The 14,903-nt window shown below is 34.6% G+C and overlaps 1 protein-coding gene across 1 annotated transcript in view; it reads right to left on the minus strand.

Annotated features, from left to right (window-relative positions):
• Positions 1 to 14,903, minus strand: part of ERICH3 (glutamate rich 3) — a 113,081-nt gene that overhangs the window by 9,345 nt on the left and 88,833 nt on the right. The window contains exon 12 of the mRNA XM_050767416.1: positions 11,977 to 12,426. Within this exon, the coding sequence (XP_050623373.1) occupies positions 11,977 to 12,426 (450 nt within the window). The remainder of the gene's footprint in view (positions 1 to 11,976; positions 12,427 to 14,903) is intronic.

The following is a 14,903-nucleotide window of genomic DNA, read 5'->3' on the forward strand; positions in this document are numbered from 1 at the left end:
CACAGTGGCAGTGGTAGTCTGATGCCAAGACTTCTGCTATTATCTGTCCAGCTTATTGGATGTCACATAGAATATCAAAAGGTATAAAAACAGGTCATGGGCACATTGTTGAGCCATTTCACATCATTTAAACAAGTGGTTCAATTTAAATGCATTTACATTAAAATGTAACCTTGTTTTAAAAATCTCTGAAGCATAAACAACTCCCGAGCTATGATTTCAAAGAGAAAACACAATACACAAGAGAAGATCATGAAGTAAAGAAATCCATGCAGAGAAATACTTGCATTAAAAAAGGAGAGAGCGAGTAGCCAGGAGCAGTGACAGATTTGCCAAATGAACATGCAATGAAATGATTGAAAAAAGCAGTTTAGTTGCATTTTCCCTTCTAGGAATGTGTGCTATGGCTTTTATGACACCAATCATCACTGCTTTTTTAAATTACTAAAACTACTAGAGCTGACTACACTATGAGCATTTCATCCATTAGTAGATTTTAGTGATTTGACCCCAATATTCACTCCATGTGGACAGAAGCAAAAAAGCTATTACACAATTCCTATAAATTTGACAGTAAAAGCTATTGTAGAAATTTCTATTGTCTGTAGTTGGTTATTAGCATAGACTTCAGGATCACAGAGACCTAAATTCAATTCTCATATTACATACTAACCATATCACATTGAGCAATTGCTTTGGCCTAAGCCAATGCCTTGGTTTACCCATCTGTCAAAAAGAGTTATCTACTCAATAGTTCTTGAGATGATTAAATGAAATAATATGGAGAGAGAGCATCTTCATCTTCCACTTACTAGCAAGTGTCTAGGCACTTAATAAATACCAGCGATGATGATGATGATGATGATAATGGGCATTTCTAAGTGTCATCACCCAATGTGGTAGGATTCTAGGCCAAAGTGTAAAGTCAATTAAGTTTGTCTTTAGTTTCTGACAATTCCCTTTCTACAACTCTTGCTTATCATCTGATGACCCATATCATAAATCCCATAAATCCCTGACATTACCATTATATCACCTCCTTGTTAACAAGTTATTTCAAATAACACTAGACTTAGATCTGTCTTCTGGGATAAGAACATGGTATTTCTGAAACTAATTTCTTTCCTTTCCTTTCTTCCTTTCTTTCCTTTTCTCCCTTTTCCCTCCCTTTTATCTTTTCTTCCTTTCCTTCCTTCCTTCCTTCCTTCTTTCCTTCCTTCCTTCTTTCCTTCCTTCTTTCCTTCTTTCCTTTCCTTCCTTCCTTCATCCTCCCCCGATATTCTGTTACAGCAGATAAAACGACTTTACTTTGAGAAAACAGAACTAGAATGCGGTTTCTTGCTTCTTTTAAGGTGAACTACTAAGGGGTAATTACTTACCGACTCCTCCGTATTTGGAAACAAATAGTGGAATACCTGCCTCAAATCGGTTTTGGAGGGAAATTTTTGACTTAACAATATTAAGAGGACAAACAGAAATGAAAAAGGGGAATAATATGGTTCAAATATATTCTCTTTTAAAAATATTTGAACATCAGTTTTCCTCATTTATCCAATACAACAAAAGGTTTTTACAATAAGAGTTTAGAGACGATATTGACTCATGACAATGATGTAATAGTTGGATTTGCTATCAATTTTTCATTTTAGAAACTTGATAAACATAATACATATGAGTCAAATATCATCCTTTCCTTTCTTCCTTTCTTTCCTTTTCTCCCTTTTTCCTTCCTTCTTTCCTTCCTTCCTTTTCTTCCTTCCAGTATAATGTGAATACTGTATATCTAGAGAGTTCAAATAAGCAATGTTTTAGGTTTTGCATATGAATTTATTTGGCAATTACATGAAGCTTTATTCCATCAGTGCTAAGACATCAAAATTGTGTCCAAGTAGTCCACAGGGTATAAAAATAGAGTCTACAATATTAATAATAAACAATAATTTCGCAATTAGCAGCTACTGAACCAAAAGACTACTATAAGAAGCCAAACGACACTAACATCTTCTGAAAATTAAAACTCACTCAGAAATGATAGTGAAGCTTGTAGTCCCTCTGTCTCAGGGATGTTATCACCATTTTCCCACGTCTGCTGGCTTGCCCCTGGAGGATTAGCCTTTGGAAGTAGATGAGAGCCTGTATAGTTAGGTGTTGCCTATTTCGGGTTCAGCATGAGTAGAATGCTAGCCTAAGTATCAAGGACTTACTACATGTGAAACCAGAAAAGGCTTCACTTGGTCATTTTTTCTCAGATGTTCTTCTGAAACTGAAACTTAAAAGCAAGAACTTGGCTGGTGTCTAACCCCAACTGTTTTCCACCCATAGTAAAAGAGGACTGTGCATGCTGAGACTCCCATTTCAGCAATGTGACACATCACTTTGTTGCTTCTCTCTATTTAGCCCTTCATCCCCTAAGGCTCCTGTCTTTTACCAATGGATAAAGGTGACCACTAGAGGCAAAGGTGATTGTCAGTTCTCACAGCATTAGTTGCAAAATGGAATTGTCACACATAGAAAATTTCTTAGAGAATAAGCTTTTTCTTTTCACTCAAATGATATAATGATACTTTAAGGTATTTTTTAAAATATCAAAATATTCTTATATTACAATGTCAGCTTTTTAGTATAAAAACAAATATATTTTAATATGTATTGTATTTTCCCTAAATATGGAGATAGTATTTAGATAGATTATCCAAAGCTTGAAAAAATTAAAGGATACAAAGAAGAAAATAATTATCATAGTTTCACTACTCAGAGAAGGCTACTAGTTAACATTTTAATAGATTTCCAAGTATTTTTTATTAAATTCTTACTAAAGGTAGCACTTAATATCCAACTTTATTAATTTAGAAATGTATTGTGACTATTTTCCCATATCATTAAATTTAAAAGACTCTTCAGTAACACATAAAACATTCTAATAGTCTTACTAAATTTCAGTTCATCAACGTCTATTGTTAAATATTGAGCTATTTCTATTATTTTGTGATTATAAAGCTACTTTAAACACTACTTATAATCATTTTTACACATATTTTTGACTATTTCCTTAGGACACATTCCTGGAATAGGAATTGCTATGAATTTTTAGAAGCTTTTTATACATATTTCTAAATGTTCTTTTAAAAAGGAGGTGGGACGAACAATGTCATCAATAATGACTGAAAGGCCTATGTGCCTGCACTATTTTCACAATTTCCACCAATTCTTTCTTTATTTGATATTTTAGTAATTGAAAAGTAGTGGCAAGGATAGAGCTTTCAAGATTAGCAGCAAACTTTCCTTTTGTGAATTTCCTGCTATACAATGTACATTCTTCTGTTATGATGTTTGCCTTTTTATTGATTTGTAAGAACTCTTTATGTATTACAAACATCAATCATTTTTTCCAGCTTTTATTTTAGATTCAGGAAGTACATATGCAGGTTTCTTACATGAGTAAATTACATGTCACTGAGATTTGGTGTGCAAATGATCCCATCACCATGCAGTGAACATAATACCCAATAAGTAGTTTTTCAACCCACGGCCCCCTTTCACTTTCCCCCACCTGGTAGTCCCCAATATTTATTGTTGCCATTTTTATGTGCATACGAACATAAATTTTTTGCATATCCATCTTGCAAATATTTCCTCCAGAGTTTGTTTTCCTGTATAGTCGTGTGTTATTGCTGTTATTGCTGCTGCTATTGCAAAGAATCTCATTACTCAGTACTATTTCTTCCAAATTAATGAATTGTTTTCAAATCCCAAACTATTATTGTTAGGATTTACAGACATTCTACATCAAATTTTGGATTTAATCTGGCAAAAATTATCATCATCTTTATATTTAGTCTTCTATTCAAATAGTGGGAGTGATTTCCCATTTATCATATTTCTCTTTCATCCTCTTTGTGTGGAATAGCATGTTTTTCTTATTGTCCATATGTTAAGTTCTTCCTTCTTATAAGTTTCTTAAAGTCTGTTTATGAATACTTCTCCATTGTGGTTTATTACTTTTGTTGTTGTTGTTATAGTTTCAGTGGGGCGGTAGTTTGAGGCTATAGTTAGAAATTGGTCACCTTACAAATACCACTTATTGGCACTAATAATTGCAATTAATTAATTATCCAGTGAATTGTTTTTTTCTCTTAGATCCAAGAATTATTTAGAGTACTGCTTTTAAATTTTCAATTTTTCTGGTGAGAGTTAATTATATTTTGTAAATAATTTATAGTTTTATTGCACTGTTATCATGTAATGTGGATTCAACAAATTCTGCTCTGTGCTGCTATGAAAAAAGGCACATGGAGAATAATAGTTACGTGATAGACCAACCTTCTAAATCACATTAATCATTTTTTCTATGTCCTTATGTATTACAAAAAGGACTGATGTTTATGTTTAAATACAAATGAGAGTTATTCATTTTGTATTTTCCATTAAGAGAGTGGTTAGCTTCTTGAATGCTCTTAAATCCCACTGGGATGCAGATCTTCCTCACAAATGTTAAGCTGAAGTAGTTTCCAATTCCAATTCAGTGACCCAAGAGCTAAAGGAGAAAGGAAAGGAAAGTGGGGCTTTGAACCTTCTTAGCAGAAATGTAATTCACTGCGTTACTTTTCTATGGTTGCAAGAGCTTCCAGGCTTGGTTAGACAGCTACTCTTGACATTGCCATCTTCTTTGTTAGGGAAGTGCCTCTATGAATTCAGGGGAGAAGACCCTCTACCCATCAGTGCAGCTGACTTTTTGTTGGTGTTGCCTCACAAACTTTCCTGGGAGGGTGGCAACAGTGAAGAACACTGAACTGTTAGAGGCCAGCATACCAGCTTTCTGCGTCCTCACAGCTCACCCCTGCTTCCAGCCTCTTCTAATCCTTTAAGTCTAGAATGATTTTTTTTTTTAAACTTCTATGAGGACGCTCCTCTTTCTTGTGGGAAACAAACACAAGATAGCTCCTGATGTCTTTCTCTAATTTGCCCTCATGTAGCAAATTCCTTGGATTTTGTGACATTTGGATGGTACCTTCCTCAGATACAAAAACACTTTTTAAACTTTGTGAAACATTTCAACTGCTATTTTTATACTTTCTTCCTCATTGAAAATAGAACAGGGAGAAAGAAATCAGGTACTTGAATTCATATTACCAAATGAAGTAAATTTCACAGTGTTTCTAATTAACATTCTCCTTAAAAGTCGATTTATAGCCTTCATATCACTTGCTGCTATGTTACTTAGAAACTTAGAAACTCACTGCAATAATTCAGCTGCTTTTGTGGAAACAAATCAGATCACATATTAAAATTCAGGCCATTACAGGTGGGATGTAAAAGTTGACACTTTAATATCTACTAGTCAAGATGCAAATTGAATTATTAAATATTTACTAAATAAAAAACATTCTTATGATCACTTTGAAGCATTATTTATGTAGTTTAAATGAATAATTTGGAATTTTTCAGGTATTCTTTACCATAAACTTTGATTTAACAAAAAATATTTAGAATGATGATGATGAAGGTTATAATTTTTCAGGTCTAACATAGTTGCAGGTTAGCATTTTCTCTTTTCTAATTTTTTTTTTTTTTTGGTAATTCTGTGCTTATTTTGTTTATTTCTTTCTCATTTCTCCCCTGACCTTCCCACAATTTTACACATCCTCTAGGCCATTTTTCTCCTTTAAAACAATGTAAAAGGGGCAGAACAAAGCCACAGTATTTCTGTCCTGTAATTGCCTGTTCTCCATGGTAAAGCTTTAGATGTCACTGTCGGCCAGAGCAGATGAAAAGAAAAATATGCAGAGGAATAAGAAGGAAAGTTCAAGAAATCATACAAGAACTTCAATGTACTGTATATCTTGGGGCTTCAGGGGTTTTGTTTGTTTGTTTTTACAGTACAGGAGTCCGCTTATCTACAGGGTACACAATTCACAACCCCAGCAGATGTTTGAAACAGTAGATAGTATCAAACTCTATATATACTATGCTTTTTTCTATACATACATCCTTATAATAAAGTTTAATTTATAAATTAAGCACATAAGAGATTAACAACAATAACTAATAATAAAATAGAAAATTATAACAATATACTATAATAAAAGGTATGTTGATGTGGTCTCTCTCTCTTTCTCACTTTCTCTCTCTCTCTCTCTCCTCCTCCTCTCTCTCTCTCTCTGTCTTATTGTACTGTACTCACCTATCTTCAGACTGAGGTAAACCATGAGTAATTGAAACTGCAGATAAGCAGGTCAACTGTGCTACATATTTTCTAGCCAATAGTGTCTGAGGTGTTTGGGCAATAGAAAGGTAAGGAGAAGTAGGACCACTAATACATATAACTTTAATAAATGGCTTAAGTCATGAAACAAAAATACTAGTTATTCTATTTCATACTTACTTGAATCTTCATTATCGGTTCTTTCTTCCAGGTTCCCAAATGTCAAACATAAATGCTCTAATTTGGTATACATTACATCTTTTACATTCCCTATCGTGTATTCTCAATGACATCTAATTCATTCTCTCTCCTATGCTGTTTTAAACAAAACAAATTGATCCCATCTTAAAACATGTTAAGAATCCTGAGCAACTGAATATCAGAAGACTGTTTTATCAAGAATTTTAATCTGTATTTTAAGAATGTAAGAAGCCCATAAAAACACCATAAAGATATGCCCAAACTTATTCCAAGTACCTGGTGACCTTGAAAAGCATCCCTGTGCTTTCATCATTTTTGTGTAGCCAGTCGATTATCTTCCCAACAACTCACCATGACAAAATTCATGACTAACATCATCTACCTACACAGTGAAGATGTTCTTGTGTCATCTTTGACATTGACACATGGCCCACAAAATACCAGGATTAATTACAAACCGAAGACCACAGATGTTCAAAGACAGTTGCAGAGAATGCTAAAGTTTAGCCTCCATATAGTAGCCAGAATAATCTTTTCAAAACGTTCAGATCATGCCATTTTGGGCTCACATCTTTCTAGAGGAAAGATATCCTAACTCAGAATAAATTCCTTCCCATGACCTATGAGCTTCTTCCTCTGACCTCATCTTGTGCTACTCTCTCACTTGTTTACTAGACTCTGTCACACTGGCCTCCTTTCCAAATCCTTCATTCAGCAACTATGCTCCCAACTTGGGACTGTTGCACTTGCGGGACTCCCTGTTCCCTGTGGTCTTTCTGTAGATGACAGAGTGGCCTCCCTCTGTACTTCATTCATCTCTGTTCAGATGTCTGATCATTAGAGAGGCCATCCCGAAAATACCACCCCTTCCTCAAACCATCACTCTATTATCCCCTTACCCTGCTTTTATTTTCCTTCTATCACTTAGCCCAGATACCCCATCACATGCTTATTTTCCACTTGGCAGGCATACCTCCCACCTAGAATATAAAATTCATGTGGAAAGCGACTGTCGTGTTCACAGTGAGAACAGTGTGTGGCATAAAGCAGATCCTCAGCAAATATTTATTGACTGAAGAGGTCTATTAGAACAAATACATGCTTCCACAGGTCATTCAGAAATTGTATTTAGACCTCAACTCATAACACTTGACTTTCTTGTTCTTTCATCAAGACCATTTTATCCTGCCTGCCTGATAACAAAATTGCAATTCATTTTAGTTATACTATTATTTAAGTTCAAATTGCCTGGTCAAGCACTATGACTTTTCCTGACTCACATACAAAAATAAAAAATGCTTACTCCCATATGCATTTTACATTATAATTTGCATTAAATATACTACTCTTTATTTCATTTATATTTATGATATATAAATTAAATTAACTTTACAAATAAATGCACTTGAGTTATTCCACTATTAGAACATATTGCCAAGATTATGTCACAATGCATGACAGCTTAAGCTGAAAATAACAGAAAATAAACATATTAAAATAAGACCATGCCCTGTAATACTGGATTAACACCCAACAACACCGTCTCATTGTAGCTAGCAATTATAGTCTTTTACTTTCTGCTTCACTGTGTACAGTATATCTTTTATTCAATTCATCTGATTTGTTGATGGACTGGACAAAGTCCAATTAAATATGACATAATATAAAACAGTGAGAAGGAAAATATTTTATGCAATCAGCCTAAAAAGTATGAAGGCAATGGCTTGACTTTACTCATTTATCCACCGCTACTATGATCTCAAGTAAAAACAATTCAAATTAAATTGTGTTACCTTAGAGTCTATAAAACGTTATTAATTGTATATGATTTTTAGCCCACAGATTTATTCATAACATAGGTTATTCTTTAACATAATCACAGCTTTTATCCTAACTTAAAAAGATTAAGTATCATGCAAATGTGAGACATGGTCATTTACACATTCTCTCAGCCCTCTTTCATTTCTACCTACAGTTCTAGTCAGGGATCTAAGTAAAATATATACGTGTGCATATTTTGTGATTTTATGTGGAATTTTCTTAGAAATTGTTATTCATACAAAAATTTAAAGAATATTTTTGACTTTTAAATCTATTATTTAAAATATTAACAAATTTATTGAATCATTTCCCTGAGTATCCGTATTTAGAAAACATTAGCCACCCAACTGTTATAATTTACTTAGCCTCAGATTTTTGATAGCATTAATCCTTCTACATCATTCTGAATGTTATACATGGTCTTTGTTCTGTTTTACCTGTTAATGTCTTGTGCTTTATATTCCCTGACTCTGTATTTCCTAGCTTTCACAACCCTCAAATTTTGTTCTTTTGTAGAAGATGAACAATAGAACGAAACTATGAGTTCTTTAAAATAGGTTTTAAAGAACTATTTTTAAAAAATGTGCAGTTATACAATACTGTGGCAATATAAGAATAACAGATTAGATTAATATGAAGAAAAGAGAAGTGTGCTTATGTGACAAGACATTCAAGATATACAGTTAAGTGAAAAAAAGCAAGTCTCAGAACAAAATGTATAGTATGTTTCCATCTCTATATAAAAATAACATACGTGTATGTATCTTTGTAATATATCAATACATATTAATATATCTATATCTATCTACCTACCTATAATTTCTGTAATCATGCGCACACAGAAAAATTGCTATCCACCATTATCCCTGGAGGAAAAGAGTAGAAGTTGGGCAAGAAAGACTTTCACTTTCACTTTATTCTTGTCTGTTCTGTAATGTTTAAACTTTTAAACCAAACTTTTGTGAGAAAAAAGTTTATTAAAAACCTTAAAATATCTATAACTTTTGAACAAAAATTAGGCTTACTGAAATGTATATTAAGAAAATGTTTATAAATTTGAAATAATTTTAGCAATAAGACACTCACTAAAGTACTAATAGCAAGAGTGAAAGTAAGAAAAAATATAAATGTCCAACTATAAGGAAACGGCTAAATTATAAGAAAATCACAGAATGGCATAACATACAGAGGTTAAATATGTTCATAAAGATTAAAGATGTGAAAAATGATCATGGTCTAATGTTAAGATATAAAGCAGGATATATTTTACAAAATATGAAAACAAAACTTTGTAAATCCTAAGTTTACAAATAAAAATCCTGACCAAATGTTAAAAGGGATCTTTTTGTGTGTAATAAACCTATGAGTAATTTTTCAAAATTACTTTTCTCTACTGTCTAAATGTCATTCCACGTGTATTGTTAATAAAAAATTAATAATAGCACATATATTACAGCTTAACAAAGATAAACAGTCCCAAACCTTGCCATCTTGTATTGAATCCACCTTAATAAAAAGATAACAAAATGTTTTAAAATTATAGATGTTATCAAGTTAAGAACATGGTTTCCCAATATATTTGAGAAAAGTAATAAGCCAATACACTTTTCATTTCACAAACTCAGAGAAAAACAAAAACTACTGTTTTCCAGGTGACATGATCATAGTGCCACATTTCTGATATTCTACAGCCTAATTATGACCCTCATTATGTATATTCTACTTTACAAAAAGATGTCTACTTGCACAAATTCAGGTAAACAACCTAGTTTTCTGAAGTGAAAATTTAAAAAATGAAAATAATGTTAGTGTTTCTATTGACCTTTAACACCTCTATCTTTTTGATTAGTAGCTTGTCATCTTGTACACATTTTCTAGATGACACCTTGTATGTATGAAAATTTCATAATGAAATTCAAGATCAAAGATTTGAATTATTTTATTAAAGAGTTTCAAATATATTGGAGCTAGAATCTTGATTTATATATGACAAAAATTCTTTTGAAGATGTTCAGGGTCTTTGAATTATAATTCTAAGGCAGGGGTTGATGAATTTTATCTCTAAAGTCCCAGTTTGTAAATTCTTAGGATTTTGTGGGTTATTTAACAATACAAAAATCATTCTTGGCTTTCAGGCTATTTAGAAAACAAGACAAAACAGTAATGGTTCAGATTTGGCCCCAGGGCCAAAGTTTGTCAAACTCTGTTCTAAAGTTATTTTTGGTAACTTATTCAAAGGTCATATGCATTGCTATACTCCACTATCTAAAACACCTTTACCCTCCTGTATCCCACCTTCAAAATTGTATTTAACCTTTACAGTCTCTCAAATATGTTCTTCATGAAAACTTTCAAGGTGTCCTTTAACAAACAGGACTTCTCTTCCTTTGAAGCCACATAGCATTTTGTAACTCCTCTATTTTACATAGGACTACTAACCTTTGTCCGGTGGTGTGCCAAGGCTTCCACTCGGCATGTTATGGGAGAAACCCTCTCTTACACATTTTTTATTGACTATGGTGCCTTGTGCATAGTAGAAGATTAATAATATTGGTTGAAGTGATAGATAACTATTCGACATCTTCAGTTCCTAGAAGGAGACTTCAGTGGTTTAATAGTAGTTTTTAAGGGCCTAAAAGTAACATAGACACCAAAAATATTCATATGTTTTTAAAATGCAGCTGAATTTTAGTAATATTAAAATGTGAAAACAAATTTTGTCTTAAAATCAAGAAGAATGGCTCCTGCATTGACAGGGGAGACAGATGAAAGGGAGTAACAAAAGGACTGTGAACCAGTTCCAGGGCACAGAAGGTTATGTGAGAGGCAAGCGTCAGGCAGGTACAATCCAGCTGTCCACAGGATACCCCTCAGCCCTTTCACTCTGCTCCTCAAGGTGAGAAAAGCATCAGACCTTCCATGTGTCTAAGGTCTGGGGCCTTATTATCCAGACACTCCTTACTCTTTCCATGTCAAATGAACAATCTTACACACTCAGGATCCCCAGGGATCAGAAAGTAACTCAGTTTCAGAGAAGAACTCAAGGGCAAGTTTGGAATCTTGTAAGAAAATTTTACACTATTATCTAAATCTAAATTCATATTACACAGACGCGATAGGCAATATTTAGAAGTTCTGGAACAACTCTGCCTGAATTCATATCCTAGGAATGCCTCTTTTAGCTGTGTAATCCTTGGTAACTTATTTAACCTTTTGAAGCCACATTTTATTTTTCATCTGTAAAAAAGAGATGATGATAATAGAATGTAACTTAGAGGGCGATTGGGTTTTTGTGAGGATGTGATGAGTTAATATATCTAAGTGTTTAGAACCTTGCCTGGAACATAGTAAGCACCTATTAACATTAGCTATATATCTCAAAATCCATATATAGCTAAAAGCAAATAGTATTTCTACTAATAAATAACCTCTAAAAGCCACACACATCCTTGCCTTCAAACACATATTGTGCTTTATTTCATTCTTGAAGTGAAATTCCCATAGGAGGGAATTTACTGAAAATAAGAAACAGGCTGGATAGAAATTATCAAGTAATTTTTTAAGTGCAAGAGAAGGCAAACAGCAAACTGAAAATACATGTATGATTATGTGACAAAGAGAGACACAGGAAAAATCTTGAATCCCTGAAGCATTATCACAATAGTATTTCCCAAGCTTTGGCGTAATGCAATGACCAAAATCAGCTTCCATGCATGAGCACGATGGCAGCTCAACTTAACGGCCATACTTACCACCTTCCTCCACTCCAGGGAGACCTGCCTTTTTGTCCTTCACCTGAGCAGTGCTTTCTTCCCAAAGCTTACTCTTATCCTTTTCCTTTTCTTCTGCAGAAACATGTTTCCCGGACTTCTCAGATAAACCCTCTGCAATCCCTTGGGTTCCTTTCTCCGTTCCTTCTTTAAGAACATTCTCAAAGCTTTCCTCTATTGGCATTGGCTTGGCCTCCACATCTGCTTTTGTTATTTCTTGGTCTTCAATTTCAATGTCTAAGGATTCCTCAATTGGAAGGTGGGACTTTCTTGGCTCATCATTTTCACTCAGCTCCTGAGAAGATGAACTTCTGGCACTTTCCTCTGTGCTGCTGTCAGCATGGGCTTCCCTGTCCCCCACTGCAGATTCATCCTCACTGTCACTAGAATAAGGGTGACTTCTGGATGAGGTTGATGGAGCAGTTTTCATATCTACAAAAAAATGCAAGTGATGACATTGTTGTTCTTCCATAAAGCAACTGGTTTAATTGTGAAAATTATGTTAGCAATTAATCATACTAAAAATTTTAAAATATAGTTTAGTACAGACTCGATATCCTTTTCCCATATAGTCTACTTAGCGATCCACAACTTTTTTTATACCGGGGATTGGTTTCATGGAAGACAATTTTTCCACGGACTGGGGTTGAGCGGGGATGGTTTTGGGATGATTCAAGTGCATTGCATTTATTGTGCACTTTATTTCTATTATTATTACATTGTAATATATAATGAAGTAATTATACAACTGACAATAATGTAGAATTAGTGGGAGCCCTGAGCTTGTTTTCCTGCATCTAGACAGTCTGATTTGGAGATAATGCGAGACAGTGGCAGACCATCAGGCATTAGATTCTCATAAGGAGCTCACAACCTAGAACCCTGGTATGCACAGTTCGCAATAGGGTTTCTGCTCCTATGAGGATCGAATGCTTCCACTGATCTAACAGGAGATGGACCTCGGGCAGTAACGCCAGCAATGGGGAATGGGCAGTGGCTGTAAATACAGATGAAGCTTCGCTGGCTTCCCCACCACTCACCTCCTGCTGTGCAGTCTGGTTCCTAATAGGCCATGGACCTTGTAGCAGTCCATGGCCCGGGGATTAGATCCCTGGTCTAAATCATTGTTAGGATACAGAAAACTTACCGAATCGATGGAACATATGAGTATATAGAAATTTTCAAAAGATCACATTTAACTATCAACCATTCCTGTTTTTTGTTGTTGTTGTTTTTAGAAAGCCATTTTATTGACAAACCTTTGTAAATATCCACTTCGTTAAAGAAAAAATAATAATCCTTTGTCTCTTCAACAAAAGCTTTATTTATTTATTTCCTTCTATCACCACAGTGTTCCGTGTGCATGAAACTTAAATTTTTATCTACCATACCATTCATCATCCTAGTATATCTTGGTATCTGGACACAGTAAGATCTGTGTATTTGCCCAGTAAGTAGACAAATATATGTAGGTTACACTTGCATGTGTGTGTGTGCATAGATGGAGATTTTATCTTATTTTGAGCTCTGCAGAAGCAGAAGCTGAGATGAAATGTGCGAGAAATGTATTAAAGATGTGCTCCAGGAGAACTCTTAAGGGAGTGGGGGAAGCAAAGGAAGGAAGGGCAGAAATCAATCAAGGGAGCTATTTCAAGCCCCATCTCAACCTCAACCTGATCCCATGGGCACTTCTGAAGTGTAAGCTATATTAGGATGTAATTTATATTAGGCAGGAGCTGGGCTTTCATACTTTGGAAAAGTCAGACATTGGCTATGGGCCTCCCTAGGGGGATGTAAACTCTCTGGCATTTCCAGGCTCTTTGAGTCTGAGGGTGAAGCACCTCCAGTAGTCAGGGCAGTCCTCTGAAAAAGGTGAAGGGAGCAGAAGATGGGCAATGGGTGAACAAAGTTGGTAAGAGATTCTCGGACATCTAGGCAGTTCGACGACAGAGTGCTGCAGATATGCAGTCTAGAAACTTACGGTAGCCACAACTGGTAATAACTAGAAAGGTTTTAACAATTTCCAATAAAGTAGCATACACACTGAATCTCAATAAGGAAGCTGAACAGCATAACAAATCACTGCATACATTGCTATACGCCAGAGAAATACAATCTTGCTTTTCTAACCAATAGGTCTATGTTTGTAATTGTTTTTTTCATAAATATACTTTCAAATAAAATATCCTACATTTAAATGCTGCCTATTTTTTTGTCTTCTCTGTACTCCTCACTGTTTTTTCTGTTTCTTTATTTCTTTCAGTTCCATGTGGCAGCTGCACCAATAGCTGTAGCAGCTAGTGCAGAGTTTAAGAGAAGAAATAACTGTCTTTGCCCTTATCCTCTTCTCTCCAAGCCTCCAGTCCTGCCGGCTCTCCATGACAGGTCTTAGCATTTTAAATATAGTCTCAGAGACATATCAGAGTTTCCACAAAGATTTGAGAGATGCTACACAGCAGTAAAAAACAAACTCAAAAAGCCTTTAAGCAACAGAGCCCCTAAGTCTAATTCCATTTGCTTTTATCTCCTGATACCTTGACAAACACCAGATGACCACTATTTTTCAAATAAATCATACACTCTAGCTACTCATTCTTTATTCTCCATTTTATAAAATCTGGCTATGCCGTGTCCCTGGTAGAAAATGTAGCAGATCAAGGAGAGTTCTTCCCCATCTTATTTGTATCTGTTCAGAAACTTTAGGTTCTCTGAACTCCCCTTTCCCTTCGGAGTCTTATGTTTCTTCTTTCAAAAAGAACATCAATTCTGGTTTATTAGCAGTTTAACCAATGGCTTTCATTAATTACATAGTTAGCTAGGACTCAATGTTATACTCGTTTGGAACTCCAAAAATATATCTACCATCTGAATATGGAAATGATGACTCCTACTTTTGGCTCTGAGAGTTG

Source organism: Macaca thibetana, chromosome 1 (assembly GCF_024542745.1).
Source record: "Macaca thibetana thibetana isolate TM-01 chromosome 1, ASM2454274v1, whole genome shotgun sequence".
Classification (NCBI taxonomy): Eukaryota; Metazoa; Chordata; class Mammalia; order Primates; family Cercopithecidae; genus Macaca; species Macaca thibetana.